Below are 19990 nucleotides of genomic sequence, written 5' to 3'. Positions count from 1 at the left end.
TGTGTACTAAAAATAACAATAATCGTTTTCAAACAACAAAGAAAACACACAAAACTCCATTTTTCACAAACTAAGCAAAAACAAAGGATTATTATTTCAAACCTAGATTAAAATAAATACAGTTAATAAACACAGAAAACACTTTTGACTGTAAGTATTACGGTGTGAAATTAATTATAGTCATTTATCTGTTTATCAAGCCAGTCGACTGTAGCATGACTAGCTCTCCATGAAAGTTAGCAGCTTCACAGCAAATTTTTTCAACTTGTCCCAGGAGGTAGGAGCACTCCCATTAACTAGACCAGTGGTTCTCAACCTTTTTTTACTCATGGATCCCTTTTCCCTTCTTTTTATCTTGTTGGACCTTCCTAACTATTGGTCATAAGACAATCTTCTATTTTTCACTAATATAAATTTTGAGGTTTTACTAATCAAGGAAATGTTATACTATTAAGCTTTATTTTTAAATGAAAACTAATTTAATGCAAATAAAGTATTCTACAACAACTATAATTATGATAATAATGATAATAAGTAATAATAATAATCGAAATTAGAGTGATAATAATTCTTTACCAATATCTTGTATTACAATATTACAATGTTTCTTCCATGGTCAAGCCGATGGAGATCAGAGCTCTTCAGGTAATTGAATTCACTGCAGCATTTATATACACTGGTTAAAACTTTTGATAAACAGTTAAAGTGAAATGTGCAATTTAAAAAAAGGGATAGGCATTTTTATTCAGTGAGATGTGGTTGATGTTGCTCGGCGAGTTTCGTTATATCTGGTTCCATCGATGTTAATGATAGTCAAAAGTCTCCTCTTTTCACAATGTCAAGTCTATTGCGAGCTTTTTATAACAGTTGAGAAACACAACTAAATCCCGATTCAACAAGATAAGATGTTAGAAAAGCAATAACGTAGAGCTGTGCTTTATCCCAGAGCAAAGGGTACTTTGTAGCAACATCATTTGTCTTCCATACATTGTACTTTCCATCTTTGAATTTTGCACGCATAATTTCATCACTTTGTAATTCAATGAGAGGCTCTTGCAAAGATATGTCTATATCAGCAACATTAACTTCGAAAAGAATTGAAACCCAAGTTGGTATAACCATCATGAGTAGGTCACTAAACCGAGTTTGCATATCTGCATGCATATTTTCCATATATTCAGCATATAATGCAAGATCTTCATCTTGCAAATCGTTGCTAACAGAGGCCAAACAAGGAAACTATTCAAATGCACGACGCCTGATATTATACATATACAATTGTAGTTTCCTTAGAAAAGCAGCAGTAGCACTTTTACTAGATATCAGATCAGAATCTTTTCCTTGGAGCTGTTTATTAGTGAATCCAGTTTTTCAAATATATCTGATAAGAAAAACACATCACATTTATTTGCAAGCAACTGTTCTCCAAGTTGTGTGTTAGCAAGAAAGGAAACAATAGAATCCCAAATGCAATGAAACGCTGAAGACAATTCCCCTTTGATAGCCATCTCACCTCTGTATGTAATACAAGCCGCTCGAACTCTTCTCTATTTTGCTTACATAATTCATGAAAAAGGCTGTCTCTGAGAGAATTTGATTTAATATGATTAACTACTTGTATTACGACAGTAAGGGCATCATGCAGACGTGCACTCATTTTATTTGCAAGTAAGTGTTGACGGTGTATCACGCAGTGAATACTTGCGGGACAGCTTTTTTTAAATGTGCAATAAAACCTTTGTATCTGCCTGCCATTGAATGTTTGAAAAATAAACATATACATATATTTATATATGCATACATACATGTATAAATACATGTATATATTATATATATATACACAGCTGGTAATACAATTACTGCAGTTCATAATATCTAACTATATATATTGCTATTCATTTTTATAAAATTTTTGACAAATACACATGCTTAGAAACAGAGTGCAAGGTAAATGTTTGAAGTAAACCTGGTAACTAGAAATATTATAGTTAAAATAACTTGAATGATTGAAAAAAAAAAAAACTATAAAAATTACAGTAGAAATTAAATTTTTAATAATAAAACCTATTCTGAGTTGGTTTTCTTCATGGACCACCAAAACATCGTTGTGGACCCCCATTTTGTTATGTTTTGCTTGTGGACCCCCAGAAATATTTCATGGACCCCTAGGGTCCATGTGGACCCTGATTGAGAACCCCTGAACTAGACTCACGTCAAGTTGGTAGACCCAGTTGGTGTGGGAACCAGGGGCAGCAGCAGTACCCAAACAGTTATTTTCAGGGCTATTCAACAAACTACTTGTGTGCAATACACGTTCTACTCTCTACTGCTGCATGCATTCTGAAATTCACCCTCACAGCCTGCTACTCCAGTTCCTGCGGCTTCCAGCGATTTCAGCTTACACTGCACACTTTTCGACCCCTTGCAACAAAACTATAAATTTAAAAAGATTAAAAAAATAAAAAAAGATGTGCAAAGCCCAAAGCAAGACTTATACTTTTGTAGCATCTTTTCTGCTAGGGGACGTGCTCAAGATCTTCCCTCCATGTAGAGCAACCCACCAGCAACTGTTGACGAAATCTTACCTAAATTCTCAACCCTGTGGTAGTATATGAGTTCCCAACAAAATCTTGTGTTCACCCGAGATTTGGGGGCTTGATATCTTTTTTACCATGGGGGATCACTTTGGCCTAAAAACCAGCTTCTACTGAAAAGAGATAATTTTAGTTTTCAACATTGTCAACACTGCTGGTGGGGAAAAACACTAAATTTTGGCAGAACATGAATTTTTTTTTTTTTCTAGAATCAACACAGCATATCACTCCAAAGTTTGGGTCAACTAGTTTTATTAAAATGTTTTGTAAATATATTTAAAAAACAAAAAAAACACTCTTAGTTGCGAAAATCTGCAAAAAATTGTGAATGAATGTGTGTGTGTGTGTGTGTGTGTGTGTGTGTGTGTGTGTGTGTGCGTGTGCAAAAGTCAAGGTCAAAACGGTGTCAATCAAAATCTGTCCTTTTGTTTCTTTCTTCGCAGTGAAGTTGGTTGGGGTCCTTATTTCCTACTTTGTCCCATTGTAGCCTATATTGCTCTGTAGAGTTGTAGCACTGCTGATTTTATAAAACTAATTTTATATATAACGGCTAGAATTAAAGTTTAAAATGCAAAAATTCAGTTTTTCTCTAAACAGAAACATTCATTTCAAATGCGCCCTGTCCTATCAAAGAACCTACAGTTGATTTTATATGCGGGGGGCCATTCTGCTTGTGTGGTGAGAAAACTTCTAAAATGCACTTGTGATATTAAACCGTATAAGAGTGTTATCTTTATTCAAAATCGGACTGTTCCTTCTTTAATTGGATTATGTCGATGCTTTCTGATACAAAACTTATCCAAGAACACTCCCAGATACATAGAGTACATTTGTGTGAAATTAAAAAATTGGCTCAGCCGCTTTGGAATCCATTAAGAACGAACTTATACGCATGCACACATATATGCACACACACGCATGCATGCACGCGCTCATGCACGCATACATGCACAGCGACAAAGTACTTCTTATATATAAGTAAGGATGTATTCAATTTATATGCGGTATAATCATGTTGACACACCGAAGTTAAGCAACGTTGAACCTGGTCAGTACTAAATGGGTGACCATTTGGGACTTCCAGGTGCTGTTTGTGCTCTCCGCTTATCTCGGCATTGTTTCCAGTCATCCTGGACTTTTCCTTGCCACTGGACTCAAACAGTGCTAATTCAGGAGAGGTGTGGTTGGAGATTGCACAGCCCTTACCTCATAATAACATGCGCAACTGCCCCTACAGGGGGTATCCTTTGTCTTTTGAAACATCAATTCAATTTAGTTAGCAATTTACAGATTTAGTAATGTTCGTGAAACCAACGAGTTTGACCCGTTTGACACGTTTTTTGTTTTCACTTATTTTTTTGTAGGTTGAAATGTATGCCGGTGCCTTGTTCATTAAAATGTTATTTGGTTGGAATCTGTACGTCTCGTGCATTCTCATCTTGGCCTTTTCAGCTTTGTTTACAATGATCGGTGAGGACACCTTGGGCTTCCTTTTATTGCTGTTTTTTTTTTTTTTAAACAATCTTCTTTTAGGCATATCAACATTTTTTTTATGTTATTTAATGCTGAAACACAATAGTTACTATAAATAATTGATATATTTTTTAATTGAATTTAATTTTTGCACTGTACTTTCATGATTAATAGCTTTTTAAAAATATATGTAGTCAGTGTTTATATTTGTTCATTTTGTATAAAATGAAACTTTTATTTTTAGTTAAGTTCATCGGTTTTAATATTTAATCCTGATCAATATTTTATTTTTTATTAGTCATAAATAAAAGAAAACGAAATGCGTTTTACCCTCTCATTTCCATCTACTCCCACTGTCTTCATTGACACCGGTAAAAAAATACAATTTTTCAACATTCACCATGTTTTATTTGCTATTACTCCTCTTATTCCTTTTTAATATAGCTAATCTACATTCCACTAGAAAGATAAAGAGAGAGGGCGGGGCAGTACACCATTCTTATAGATAAAGATTGTGAGTTCAAACCGCATCTGGATCCTAATTATTTTTATTCCGATATTATCATATGATAAACTTAAACATTTTAAATTACATCATGAAACTGATTGGTTAGTTTTACTTTTATTAATTTATTTATTGTATCTTTTATTTTTTGTAAGTTATGAAATTCATGGAAATTAAGATCCCCGAGCAGCGCCGGGTGACCCTACTAGTTGAATGTAAACTATTATTTTATTGATTACTAATGAGAAGTCAAATCACTGAGTTATTGATCGGTTTATTTAGTTGGTAGAGTAGGTCTGTACTTCTTTGTAAAAAATCTCATCTCATTATCATATTTCTTCTTGTTGGTTCTGCTAAATTTCATATTGAATCTATATGTGATGCTAGCAGGCAGCCCGACGTTGCCCAGTCATAAAATATGCATAAATATTATATTTTAATTCATACAGAAACTGAAACACGTGCATGCGAGTTGTATATTTTTTCTAAACAGCTCACTTCTAGTAAGTTAAAAAAAAAAAAAAATACTCGAGCTAAGATTGAAACCAAAATCTAAAGACAATGAGTAAAATACAATAACCATTATGTCAGCTTGCCACGATCTTAAAAAAGTGTTTTCAAGCCTACTTATTATAGCATAAAGAATCTGTTATTTTAGTAGAATTTTCACAGCTCGTTGTTCTATGATTGTTGCTAAGTGACAACATGGAAAAAATGGATTTACCGATGATAGATACATTCATATAACGGTTTTGATTATCGATTATCGATAATTATCAAGGGTATTCTGAGACAAAACTTAACTAAGATCACCCCCAGACTTATACAGTAATGTTCTGTAAATTTAAAGAAAATCAATTCAGCCGTTTCGGAATCTATAAGGAAAGAACTCACCCACACATACACACAGAAAAGTTGCATTTATATAATTGTAGAGATAGAAATAGAGATAGATGTACGAGATGGAAAAAGAACGAAAAACAACACAAAAATTAATAAATAACTTCCAAAGTCGATAGTTATTAAATGATTAGAACTCGACTTTTCCGGTAGACATCGTTTGAAGATTTTTGTTTTATTTTCCAGGAGTAATATGCACAAACTCCGACATACAAAATAAAAGGGTACTTCTTCATCGTTATGTATTTATATGAAATATTTTTTTATTTAATTTAAAAGCGTTACATGAAAGGGGGAGATAATTCAATTTGAGGGTAGGGGTAGGGTGAAAGCTGGGATAAATACAAAATCAAATAAGAATACGGAGAATACGTTAAAATCAAATGAATTTGATGAATGGATTAAACAGAAAATGATCAATAAATCAGTTTTAATATAAAAAAAATCTAGGGAATTGAAATGAAATTAAGTTTAGCTGAACGAAACACTTGCAAGAAAAAAAAAACACTGGATACAATGAATATGTATTTATCTCCCCTTTTCATATAACTCTTTTAAATCAAAAACGAAAATATTTCATATGTACATATCGATGCATAAGCACCAAGGAAAGCAAGAACTATTTTTGTAACAGAGCACATATGTGATGTGTGTGAGAAAATCAACAGCAGTCACAGAATAGCTGACTAGCGAAAATATTAGCAAAGTGCGTGTCAGGGAAGATGGATGCGAGAACATGAGGGCGAGAAAGCACTGGCGGGGAGAGGGACTTTTAAAAAGCACACATTATACGGCAGAGCGTTATAAAACGTGTGTGAAAAGACTTGAAAAATAATGAAATGCGTTATTTTGAAATAAACATGAATAAATGCATTTTATTTTCACTTCAAAACCAATGCCGAGTTGGATTTTTCTTTCTTTCCTGTTTTTGTTTGTTCCTTTGCACAAAAAAGTCTCAGACAACGTGTGGGTCTGATTATTGATATATAGCAGCACAGTTAAAGTGTAATGGTCACATTACATTTTTGCTGTATTTTAACTCAAGTTCCTTGCCTCGCATTTTTCAGTGAAAATATTGAATATTATTGAATAACTAAAAAATACACTTCTCAGTAATTTATCTCTTGATATGATGAGCCGCCAAAACTCTTACGTTCAGTTTCACGATTTAACAAAAAAATAATCATGCAGTATAGTTAACAATTAAAAAATCGCAACAATATATAAAACAAATAACTTTTACCAAACGCATTAAAATTGAATTTTCTACGCCTTGCATAAATTTGAAGTGCTCAAACAGAGTGTAAGATTTGTTATCTCTGAGTCTGTTATCGTTAATTTGTCTTTTGAATCCGAGAAAATCAAAATGGCGCTGATCCTTGTTGGAGATGGTTACTAATTTCAAGCTTAAAAGATAGTGGAAAGTAAAATGATTTCCCCAACCACTCACCCTATGTCCAGGGATTTTGTCAGTTGGACAAAGTAGTAAACTAATTATTTTTTTTTTTACTATTTTATTAAAAAAATAAAACACCACTTTGGATTCTGAATAGATTCGGAAGGCAGATATAGACGAAGTATTATGTTTCTGTATTTTTTTTTTTTTGACACAAGCATTGTTAAATCACACTTTTTTTTATTATTGAAACGGCTATGACTAGCAACAGTCAGCACAACTCCAACATCTGTTAAATAAAATGAGTCTCGAATCGGTAAGTAAAATATTTAAAAATTTAAAAAGAATCGGAATCGGTAATTGTATCGAAATCGGGAATTTAGAACAGAATTGGTAATTGTATCAGAATCAGGAAAAATTTTCGAATCGTTCCATCACTAATATTTTTTCATAGAATTTCTGATGATAAAATTTCTGTTTATTTTGCCTTTGTTTTTCAAGCTTTCGTATACTACAAAAAGAAAGGGTTTATCAGAATTGTTCGTTATAACATAGTTTAGGGAATAAATCGGCTTTGAAACAATTGTAAGATTACTTTTGCTATGGATTTCTTTTGAATTAGAGAAAAGGGCTACGTTTTAATATATATATATATATATATATATATATATATATATATATATATATATATATATATATGTGTGTGTGTGTGTGTGTGTGTGTGTGTGTGTATATGTTTATGGAGAAATATGTTCAATTATATTTCACCTTTTATTCATACTAGTCCTTTTAATTTATGAAGCTCGATGTAACTACAGAGCAAATACAAATTTTTTTTTTTTTTTTTTTTTTTAAATTACATTTTCACTCCAAACAAGGCACATTGCCACTCAGGTGTAGGGGGCTACTATTAGGGTCAGCAACTACGGGGGCACTATGTAGGGATTTGGGCAGCAAGATGTCGGTTCACGTTGCTCTTGAACTTCTGCATGTCAGTACAGTTAGGGAAGCATGATCCTGGAATGGAATTCCAGAGTCTAGCGGTTCTGGGGAAGAAACTACTGGAGTAGAAGGATCTTTTGCATCTAGGGATCTCTACTGTGTGGGGGTGGGATTTAGCTGCCTGTCGGGTTTGTCGAGGGTGTCTGCGACGTGGGGGCACAAGTGTCTGCAGTTCGTCAGAGCACTCACCATTAAAATACTTGTAGAACAAGCAGAGGGATGCAACGTTTCGTCGATGGGACAGAGGCTGAAGCTTAGATGCCAGTTCAGGGCCTATCAGATTGGCGACTCTTTTTGAACCTTGTCTAGGAGCGAGAGACTAGTAGTAGACGCACCAGCCCAGATGTGACAACAATACTCCATACATGGGCGAATGGTGGCCTTATAGAGATACAGGATACTTTCAGGTGTCAGTAGTTTTCTAGTACGGTAGAGAGAGCCTACCTTTTTTGCAGCGGCCCTGGCAATGTTTTCAATATAATTGTTCTAGCTCATGTTTCCTGTGAACGTTAGGCCAAGCAGTTTGAAAGATGTACTCTCAGACAGGGAGTCACTGGCCATTGCTATTGGTGGCAGAGAAGGTTTCTTGTAGTTATTGAACGAAACCAGTTTGGTTTTGGCAGCATTGAATGTGACCATCCATTTATGTCCCCATTCCACTACAGATTAGAGGTCATCCTCTAGTGTTTTTGCCATTTCTTTAGATATGTGTTCATTTGTTTTCCTGTCATGCCTTTTATAGAGTGTAGTGTCATCAGCATATATACCCATCTCAGAGGCAGTTTTGTCGGGGAGGTCATTAATAAATATCAGGAACAATAGAGGTCCAAGAATAGACCCCTGAGGCACTCCCGCATTTATATCACACTGTTTAGATGTTCGACCGTCGAGGACAACCTGGATTTTTCTCTTGTCTAAGAAGGATTCAATTATGCTAAGTATTCTACCAGTGATACCGTATGATTTAATTTTCCTGAGGAAACCCTCGTGCCATACCCTGTCAAAAGCCTTAGATATATCTAGAGCTACCGCTCTGCCCTCCTCCGCTTTATCCAGTGAATGGTATATACGTTCAGAGATTACAGTGAGAATGTCAGCTGTGGAACGGGCTTGTCTAAATCCATATTGTTGGTCAGTCAGAAGTTTAGCGTCTGTAAGGTGCCGGACTAGAGCATGGTTAATTAAGGTCTCAAATATTTTGGCGAAAAGTGGGAGGAGGCTAATGGGGCGATAATTTGATGGGTCAGTTCTTTCGCCAGAATTCTTGAATATTGGTACCACAGAAGCGGTTTTCCAACAGCCCGGAAAGCATGATTCATTAAGGCATTTGTTGAAGAGTTTGGAGAGAACTGGAGCTACTTCGGCTGAGCACTTTTTTAATAGCACAGCTGGGATGAGATCAGGTCCGCATGCTTTGGAAGTGTCAAGATTTATTATGATAGCATGTACCTGAGCAGGGGTGATTTTAGATCGTCTAGCGTGGCGTCTGTCCGCAAAGGAAAGTCAGGCAGGGGGTGGTTGGTAGGGTCCAGTGTGGAGTTCGAGGCAAACCGGCTGGCAAGCATATTAGCTTTGTCGATTGCTGAGAAAACAACCTCGTGATTGTTGGTTAGTGGGGGAATTGTTGATTGCCCATTGTTTACTACACTATTGTAGATTTTCCAGAAGTCACGATTTCCTAATTTTTTAGTGGTTTCAGTAAATTCTCTCTTAGCTGTCGCTATTTCTTTCTTAACGTTATTTCTCGCTTCTATGTACTTCTGTTTGTTTGAACTGGACTTATGTTGGTTAAGTCTGCGGTATGCATGCTGCCTTTGAGCAATGGCAGTTGCACAAGTCGAAGTAAACCATTGGGGAGAGTGGGGCTTGCTATAAAATTTCCGCACGGGAACATGTGTTTCCATTGCTGTTTTGAACCATTCAGTGGTCTCATTTGCGCACTGTTCGGCAGGAAGAGAAAAAATATTTCCCCATGGGGCATCTCTGATAAGATCTCTGATGGCTTCCCAATCAGCCTTTTTATAATATCTCGTTGTTTTGAGCACTGGCTCTTCAGTTTTGGGTCTAGAATTAAGGGCGATTTCTACCATTATCACTGCATGGTCAGCGTTCCCGAGTGGGCTGTTAGCATTTGTTGTACAATCCTCGGGAACTGTAGTCAGAAACAGATCTAGAAGTGATGCTTGTTGTTCTTGTTGGTCAGGGAAACGGGTTGGAAACGTAACCATTTGTGATAGGGAGTGAGATATAGTAAAACTATGTGTTGTGCTGCCCGCTGCATCTGTGTGAGTAGAGAATCCAAGCCAGTTTTTGTAGTGAACATTAAAGTCACCAAATACATGGACTTGGGCGCTAGTGTCGAGGGAGAGTGCTGTGTCTATACTGTCAGAGACTTTGTTTATTATGGTGCAGTCCTGGGTCGAGGGAGAGCGGTAGAGAAAATAAAAGTAGCTAATGTTGCGTTGTATGTTTAGTCTAAAGCACATAAAGGCTTGATCGTCTGTTTCTAGGTTTGTTTCTCTAGTCAGGGGGAGGGTATTACGAATGTAGACTCCAAGTCGGTGCATATGTCTGTCAGAGTCCTTACGGCAGAGTGGGAGATAGCCAGGCATATTAAAGTAGTTAGAGGGGATGGAGGAGTGTAGGTTAGTCTCGCTTAGTGCTAAGATATCCGGGGTATTTGTTAGGAGAAATGCTTCAACATCAGCTAAATTAGTTCTAAGCCCACGGATGTTAGTGAATGCAAGCCTCAAGGGAGGAGACAAGTTGAATTTGTTTGTCCCTAGGCCTGGTTTAGGCTTATTTTTTGATTTTAGTGTCATCATGTTTTTGAAGAGTTTCAGTTAGGTGAGGGGGAGCTGAACAAGAGGTTATGCAGGATATCAGACATGCAACACAAGTAGACCAATTGGCTGACCTTTCTTCAACTAGGACTGTGGCCTCGGGAAAGCCCATCAGGGATGAGTGCAGGGTCCCTTTCCATGCGCGACATGGCACTACAAACATCCCGATATTATACAACTGTTGATGGAGCAGCCGCTCTAAGCGCTACCAAAGAGTTAGGGCACCTGTACTACCAGTCGGAAACAGCAGCCAGGAACTGTCAATCCGGTACCCTCAGCCCATCAGAAGAAGATCACCCCAATCTAATTGCACAGGCATGCGTGGTACTCAAGCACTCCCAAGTGCCCAGTTATGAGGGGTGGGATGTGTCGGGAGTGGGGGAACGGCATTCAATGCCCTAGACAAGAAACAAGATCTACCACTAAGTGTTTTGTTGATTCACCTGTGATAGTGTCTCTGCGCCTGACTAATAGGCAAAGAAGGAGTATGGAAGCCGGCGATAGACAGGGCCTATCTACTCCTTAAGCAATTTAGGTTTGCAGACCGGTAATTTGTTTGAGTCACCAGCTCTAGGAAGGTTGTCGTCCAAGACTGGAGAGGCCTCCCTCCCCTTTGGTTTAGTTTCAGAGTTTTCCTTCTCCTAGACGGTGATCTGGTAAGATCTACTGGGTCCATCAGCCCTGAGAGGGTTTGCTCCGCACCTGGGTCCTACTCCCGGTATTTCTGCGACCCCGCATGGTTAGTTGGTGTTACAGGGTTAGCTTGTAAAGGTTATTTATCAATGAATAGTTACACTCCTCAAAGAGATTTAGGGGCATGCAGTGGAAGCGGTTTTGTGGGGAGGCTTGTTTGTTAATGTTACAGGGTTAGTTTGTAGAGGTTATATATCTAATGAATAGTTACACTCTTCAAAGTTATTTATGGGCATGCAGTAGGAGTAGTTTGGAGGGGAGGCTTGTTAGAGAAGCATTAGTGCGAGAGTTTTTGAAAGTCTATGTTCCAAATTTCAAGATGTTGACCATCTTACTGCTTATTTTTTTAAGTATATTGAAATGCACAATTCTTGACCACATCTGTTTCGTAGCACAGAATCATTCATTTAATTATTATGTCAATTTTTAAAATTTATTCTGCCCTTAACTCATCAGAAGAAAAAGAACTTATCAGCTTTAAAAGAAAATAAAAGAATATGGGTATGATTACAATTATTTTCTTTTAAAGTTGATAAGTTCCTTTTCTTCTCATGAGTTAAGGGCAGAATGGATTAAAAAATTGACATAATAATTAAATGAATGATTCTGCACTACGAAACAGGTGTTGTCAAGGATTGTGTATTTCAACATAATAAGAAATAAATGGTAAGATGATTAACATCTTGAAATTTGGAATATAGATTTTTGTCATATATATATATATATATATATATATATATATATATATATATATATATATATATATATATATATATATATATAAGTTCCCTTTATTGTATGGTTAGCATTGCGTTTTTACTTATGAAAAGTTAGAACTTATGATTCCTAATGCAAAACATCTTTGAAATAATTTTTGAATTAATTTTTCCTGAAAATATTTGCACTAAATAATACCTATGAATATTAATGTACACCCTTCATCAAAAATGACATCGATACAGATGAGAAGAAAGGATCCGTGGTAATATCTGACGACCCTGAACAAGGGGAGACCTCCGTTGACAAGTATCCTTTGTTTATACTTATTTTGAAGAATAGTTGCTGGTTTGGAATCAATTCTTATGTAATAAATCATTATTTTGACATGGAGTGTGTGTTGCAATCAACCTTGTGTGATACATGCATGAAACCAATCATTACAAAATCACTTGAAAGTTCTCAATTGATCTGTGTTCCAAATTATTGATTAATGGAGTGGAAAGAATACAGAGAGATTGATAATCACTGTTTAATCATATTTTGTCAGCTCATCTCAAATTCTTATGTTCACACGTTGCATGCAAGCAAGTGGAATTCATCCTTGATGTTTTAAATTGGCATCCTCCTCTATTAAGTTCACAAGTAGTCCCCTGTCGCATGTATATTTCAGTAAGGAAAATGATGACTTTAGGTTTTTGCAGTTTTTGCAGGAAGGTGGCAACGTCCTACTATATACAGCATCTAGAATTCCGAAATGGTCACCTATCTGGTACTGACCAGACTCACCGTTGCTTAACTTCAGTGATTTAATGGGAACCGTTTGTCAACGTCATTTTACCGTAAATGTTACATGCCTTCAGGAACTAACATTTTTCTTGCTCACTCTTTCTTTGAGCCATGTGATAGCATAATCCGTTTCTATCAATTCCCACAGTCCAATAATCCTAATCTCGGGTTTAGCAAGTTGACGCAGACTGACCTTTCATTTTCTGTTATTTTCAACTAATTGTTTTACATACTTGTCGTTTTGCTTGCTCAATATTTAATAAGTGAGTCTATTCGTCTGCCTAGTATTAATTTTTTCTCTTTATCTTTCAGGTGGATTAACAGTCGTACTAATCACTGACACTCTGCAGACAATCGTCTTTATTGCCGGAGCCTTTGTCTTAATGGGCATAAGTATGTCAATGTTATTCTACTCTCAGAATGTATAGGATTTTGATAATTGCCATCTTCATCTGGTGGATTTACGAGGTGCCTTCAATAAGTTTCCACTTATTATGGCCACTTTTATTGATAGTGCTCACATGAAATTCTAGTCCTCTTTGAAGTAATCTCCTCCGGCAGCAATGCACTTGTTGTACCATTCCAACAACTTCTGGAAGGCCCCATGGAAGTCCTCTTGTGTGAGCGTGTCAATGACCCTCGTCAAAGCCTCTTTTACCTCCTCAAGTGTCTCATAACGACAGCTTCTAAGGTCTTCCTTGAGCTTAGGAAATAACCAAAAGTCACATAGCAGCAAGGTCTGGACCATAGAGAGGGTGAAGAACTGTCTTGATGTCCACCTTGGTCAAATAATCTATGACAAGGATGGAGTTGTGAACTGATGCATTCACACAAATCATCTTCATCTTCAGTGCCTCAAAAATAATTGTGTGTACAGTTCCCATACTGGCATCAAACTGTGCACTTATTGCCGTTATAGACACACTACAGTCCTTATCCATGAAACTCTTTATTTGGCCAATCAACTCTGGTGTTCTGACTTCCTTACTCCTCCTACTCCTCCTACACCTTTCATCATCCCTCACAGACTTCCTTGAATCCTTTATACCAGTCAAAAACTGATGCTCGATTCATGCAAGATGGTCCAAAAGCAGTCTGAAGTATTCCATACGTTTCCGTGGCAGTTTTTCAAGTTTTAAAACAGAATTTTATTGCAAATTGTTCTTCTACAGTGTCCTCACGTCCAGATTGCATTTTTGAAATTCACCAGCTGTGGAAATCAGGCTTTAGTAGGGTGTATTCCAATTCCTGTAGTAGTTGTTTATTTGAACCTGAAATCATAAAAATTGGTAAGTCATCTCATAAGATGTATAGCAATAACATACTGAATTTTCAAGAGTCTACAACAATTTTCAATGCATGTACAAAAAAAGGTCTGGAAACTTATTGAAAGCACCTCGTATATATATATATATATATATATATATATATATATATATATATATATATATATATATATATATATATATATATATATATGCGTTTGAACAGTACTAGCTCAATATACCAGCATTTAACAAATCAACATAGCTGTCCCCTCTAATCTTAGAAAGGTCCTCGTGAACAACACAAGGATTTTGCAACGAGAAAGTAATTGTAAAAAATTAAAAATACTTGAAGCACTATATATAAAAAAACCCAGCACCCATCTATAAATAGCATTGATTTTGAAAGTAGCAATAATGTGCTGAAATGTTTAGCATAACCAGTATACGACTGGTTTTACTAACATTGCCTTTTATCATCCCAATTTTTAATCGAGTTTTTTTATCACTCGTAAATGTATATTTTAATCGACTTTTCATCGACTCTTTTTATCATTCGTAACCATATATTTCACTTCTATTTTTAATATTTTATCTCCACCTGATGATGATTCAAGAAAGAATCGAAACCGCTCGTGTGAACCATGGAACATTTGTAAATACCTTCCATCTTGAAGTTAAAAAATCTTACGAAAGATCGAAAAAATGAAAAAAAGAATCATTAAGCAAGGTATCTCTGTTGTTTTTAATAATGTTTGCCTGAATATATATATATATATATATATATATATATATATATATATATATATATATATAGAGAGAGAGAGAGAGAGAGAGAGAGAGAGAGAGAGAGAGAGAGGGAGAGAGAGAGAGAGAGGAGAGCGATAGATAAAATACATCAAGAAATAAACATAAAAAATAAATTATAACATTATTTCAAATTTGCATATGAGTCATAGTTAGCATTTCAATACTAATTAGAAAAATAACTCTAACCAAGCCAAGTTTTTTTTTTTTTTTAATTACTAACAGGTCGCTCGGTGTTGCCCGGTCGTATAATATACTGAAATATATTAATTTATGTAGATTTCGTATATATTATTATAGAATTAATTCTCTATTGATGTTTATTCATTTAAAATTATCAAAAGAGAACCTCTTATAAACATAACAGGATTTACGTTTCTAAATTTTTGAGATGAGGATTGTTTATTCGTATTATTTTGATTCTTCAGACTACTGTTCTCATCTTGAGTGTTATTTGCACAACGTTTTGAATCTCCAACCTTCTTCAGGCGTATCTTGTTGAATTCAAGAATCTTTCTTTCAAACCCAGGAATATATATATATATATAAACAAACTGCGCATGATATTTCAGCTTGCATGAAAATCCTCTCAAGTTGATCCGAAATGGAAAAATAATTCTTTAGAGAGAATGGAGTCCAAAAAAAAAAGTCCAGAAAAAAGTCTCCATTCTTTAAGTCGACTTATGCCTGCCAAGTTCTAATTGTTTTTTAACTTTGACTCCTTACAGACTATGTCACTTTTATATATATAAATGAATGTCCCATGCAATTATTTGACCCACCTTGTGTCGCTTAACGACCTTGCGTTTCAGAGGAAATATACTTTGGAAAAATAGAGACAAACACAAAAACACACAAATATAGTGAGTTTTATAAATTAAACTAGCAGAGTTACCCAACCTTGCCTGGAGCAAAAGTTTAGCATTAAAACTTTTCTCTTTACCTCTCTATCCATCTCTTTATCTTTCTCTCTTACCCCCCCCCCCAATCTCTAAATTCCTCATTCTGCTCTGCTCAGTCCATTCTATCATAGATGGACACACACATACACACAGACAACTGCTCTTTATATAATAGATTCATCGAGGAATGTGTCAGCATTTTCTTTCCATATTAGTACATAAAATGGTTGAAAAACCGCCCTCCCCCACCACTTGATGTAACCTGATCCAGTTGGCCTCCCCTCCTGTAAATGATTTCTTTTAAATTTTAGATATCATTCGTCCAAGGCAACACCAATCAAGAATATATCAATTTTGTGAATGCTTTGTTTGCAGTTTTTTTTTTTTTTTTTTTTTTTTTTTTTTTTTTTTTTTTTAGCTAAACATATGAACACACACAGAGAGAACTGCCCTGAATATAATTAGAAGATAAGTTGATAAATAACTCAGGGATTTAGCAGAGAAACTAACAAACGAAGAAAAGGGTAAAAAATTTAAATATATAACAAATAAATGTAACCAAAAGCAAGATGTTACTCTTCTACCTACCTGGATAAGTCGTGTGTATTTTAACGTATTTTAAAGCTTTTATTCTGTTTGAAAAACAAGTAGTGCTGAGTTGGTAAGTGTTACTGACAACGACATTGCTGACAAAAACATGCCATCTTTGGAGTGTCAGTAATAGCTCAAAACTCGAAAAAAAACCTTGATAAACATTCACCCAATAATAGTCAGCATGATATTTAATGAGTAAATATCTACCAGTATTTTGCTTTGTTTTCATGATTTAAGTGATTATTGAACGTCTGATGTCGGCCGTCTTGTTATCGTTCTAACTTATCAACTCGCCACTACTTGTATTTCGAATTAAATAGATGCTTTAAAATATATTCAGCCACACAAAACTTACGTAGAAGAGTAACTCATCTTGCTTTTGGTAACATTTATTTGTTATATATTTGGATTTTTGACCCTTTTCTTTCGTTTGGTGGTTTTTCTGCAAAATCCCGAATAGCCCAAATTAAATATTTAGCAGGAATAAGTATGTTGCTTTCAACCATTTATTTAGTCGGTTAGCAATGCAATACTTTGAAACAAAGATTGTGAGTTCAAAACTCATCCAGGGCATAACTATTTTTACACTGATTTTGTTGCAAAATGAAATCCAACGTTTCAGATTACAGTATTGAGCAGATTTGTTTATTTATTTAATTTTTTTTTTTTCATATAATTTATGCAATTTACAAAAATTAGGATCCTGAGTGACACCAAGTAACTCTAATAGTTGGAGATAAACTGCTATTATACTTAGAGGCAGCAGAAAGTCAAATCATCGAGTTATTGGCCGGATAAAGTATTTATTTATCACTAGACAACCACTTTTCAACAGTTAGTCTTTTTTACATATTGCCAGTTTGCGACAATGCTTATACACGTGCAACGGCAATTTTCCAGCACCTCTTTTAATCCAAACAAAGTCACAAGAAAGAACTTGATAATTCTGCTGCCATCAGACTAGTTTACTGGATGACCAACAGATATGCACTATCGATCTATTTATTTACACAGCACATCTTGATGGTAGTCTCCCGTTATTTTGATTTCTATATTTTTATTTGGCTAACAAAAAGTTCACTAAGCAAAATTAGGCACAAGGCCAATCGAAAAATTCCTGAAGGTGTGTGTGTGTGTGTGGGGGGGAGTCTATAGTCATCCTTGTCACCGTATCTTTGATTGGTCTATGCTATTCATAGCTACAATTTTCGTTCACTATAATACTACAAACACACCAGGGTCGTCCTACTTATGATTTCCAAATTAAATCGATTTTTTAATTATTTATTTATTTTTTTTGTATCTCATTTCTTTACAAATTTAAACTTAGTTGTGATTTTACAGGAAAATTTAAGTGACAGCTGTGGTGTTAAAATGTAAATCCTTGTCTATTTTCAAGTCTCTAGCAACCCATGGTTATTTAGAGACATGACAGGTGTATAGTTGCTGTGTAATGGTTATGGTTGAATCATTATTAAACTCATAAATTAAACTGAAATTGGATGGTTTTGCGAAGCGTTTAGTCCAACACAGCTCTGGAAGTAAGGATGCCAGAAAATCAGTTTCACACCTGTATTATCTACTGGGTTTTGGAAGCAAACATTCACGATTTACCTTCCACTCCACAAGAGCAGAGGTAGGCATAATGTCTGGTTTTAATGTGATGAAAATCCAACTCCACAAAGTGGAACACTGTAGATTAGAGCAAAAATAAAAATTGTATTACTTTAAAAGTATTTTTCCTTATACACAGCATAACCACGTTGACACAATGGTTCCCATTAGATCATCGAAGTTAAGCAACATTGAGCCTGGTCAGTACTAAAATGGGTGACCATTTGAGAATTACAGATGCGGTATGTGCTTTCCGTTAATCTCAGAATTGTTTCCAATCTTCTTGGACTTCTCCGTGCTACTGGACTCAAGTAGTGCCGATTCAGGAGAGGTGTAGTTGGATATTGCGCAACCCTTGCCTCACAATTAAATGTGTAGCTACCCTTACAGGGGATATCCATTGTCTTTTGAGGCTGGAGGCGATGATTTCTCCTATACACACATAAACAAATATATACACCCACATAAACATATACACACATATACACACATACGCACACATGAACAAACATATACCCACAAACATGTTAAAAGTTGCAGAAGTTTCTTTTTTCTTTTTTTAAATTTTCTTTTTGGATTTTATTCTTTTTAAGGTCTGAACAAGGTCGGTGGCTATAATGCCTTAAAAAGCAAATATATGGACGCTGTACCAAACACAGTCTTGCTTTCTAATCAGACAAATGGTTGCGGTTACCCTCGAAGCGATTCATTCAGTTTACTCCGTGACCCCATCAATTCGGATTATCCGTGGCCAGGAACACTAATCTTTAATATCCCTGGAGATATTTGGTTCTGGTGTACAGATCAAGTAATTCACACCTTTCTTTCTTTCCTTACATTTATTTTTTATAATATGCATTTTTTTTTTTTTATTAATCTATCGGTTGATCCAAGGTTCAAAAACAGTTTTTGTCATCTATATTGGGTAAGAAACTACTTCTAACCTAATAATTTTGTCTGCCAAGTTCTAATTCTTATCACATTGCTGCATTGTTGTATCCTTGTTCGATAAGCACTTTTATAGAACGTACTTACTGAACTTGTATCCATTAAACCAAAATATTTCAGACCTGTTATAGAGTGCACTGCTGTAATGAGATAGTTTAGAAGAGACACATATAGTTTAGTTTAGAGTTGAAAGTCAGTGGGAAAGTTGGACAAGAGCACGGGAGATATCATCTCCATGTTTGGAAGCCGGGAGAAACGCAACCTCAGCATAATTTAGGAATCAAAATATGTAACCGTTGCAAAGTTATGTCAAATATATCACCTATTATTGTGGTTTCCTTCAAAAGAAGATGAATTTGAAAAAATGAGAAGAGAAAATGGAGAGAGAGAGGTATGTCCCTTGCCTGTGCGCTACACATACACATGTTAATGAACTGTTGTATGTGATGCACACCCACATTGATAGATAGGTGCTTTCCACAAAAATTGACCATGGTAGACATTTTTATTCGTGTACATATGTAAGAATATACTCAATCACGCACACCATAAAATATACAGAAACATATTACAAACTTACCTGACTTGCAACAAAATCCCATCCAAATATGGCTTCTACATGTTAGAATATCTCTATTCGAATAACTTTTTTAAATCGAACCGTTTGCCTTTGGAATTCCTTATTTAAAAGTAATGTGAACAAATATCTTACTGTCCAATTCACATAGTTTACTCTTATAAATCTGTCCCTTATCACAATAGCCCCTTACGATTTTAGTGGCCATATGCCTTATTTTAATAGAACAAAAGTAAAAAAAAATAATACTAATTTGAAACTAGTTTTAGTAGTTATATATCATGTATGGTTGCAAGAGAGCAAAAAAAAAAAAAAAAAATTAAAAAAAAATCAGAAACAAAAATATCAAAAAGGTGTCGCCAACGAAAAAA

The 19990-nt window shown here is 35.3% G+C and overlaps 1 protein-coding gene across 1 annotated transcript in view; it reads left to right on the top strand.

The window, feature by feature from the left end:
• The window catches only part of LOC145303514 (sodium/glucose cotransporter 4-like), an 86158-nt gene that overhangs the window by 31108 nt on the left and 35060 nt on the right, over window positions 1–19990 (top strand). Inside the window, exons 6-8 of the mRNA XM_080144950.1 lie at window positions 3959–4064; window positions 13225–13305; window positions 18688–18902. Coding sequence (XP_080001076.1) covers window positions 3959–4064; window positions 13225–13305; window positions 18688–18902 — 402 coding nt within the window. The remainder of the gene's footprint in view (window positions 1–3958; window positions 4065–13224; window positions 13306–18687; window positions 18903–19990) is intronic.

This window comes from Euprymna scolopes, chromosome 19, assembly GCF_053919585.1.
Source record: "Euprymna scolopes isolate OS-2025 chromosome 19, ASM5391958v1, whole genome shotgun sequence".
Classification (NCBI taxonomy): domain Eukaryota; kingdom Metazoa; phylum Mollusca; class Cephalopoda; order Sepiida; family Sepiolidae; genus Euprymna; species Euprymna scolopes.
Note: the sequence above shows the minus strand (reverse complement) of the source record. Positions and strands in the feature narration are given on the sequence as shown.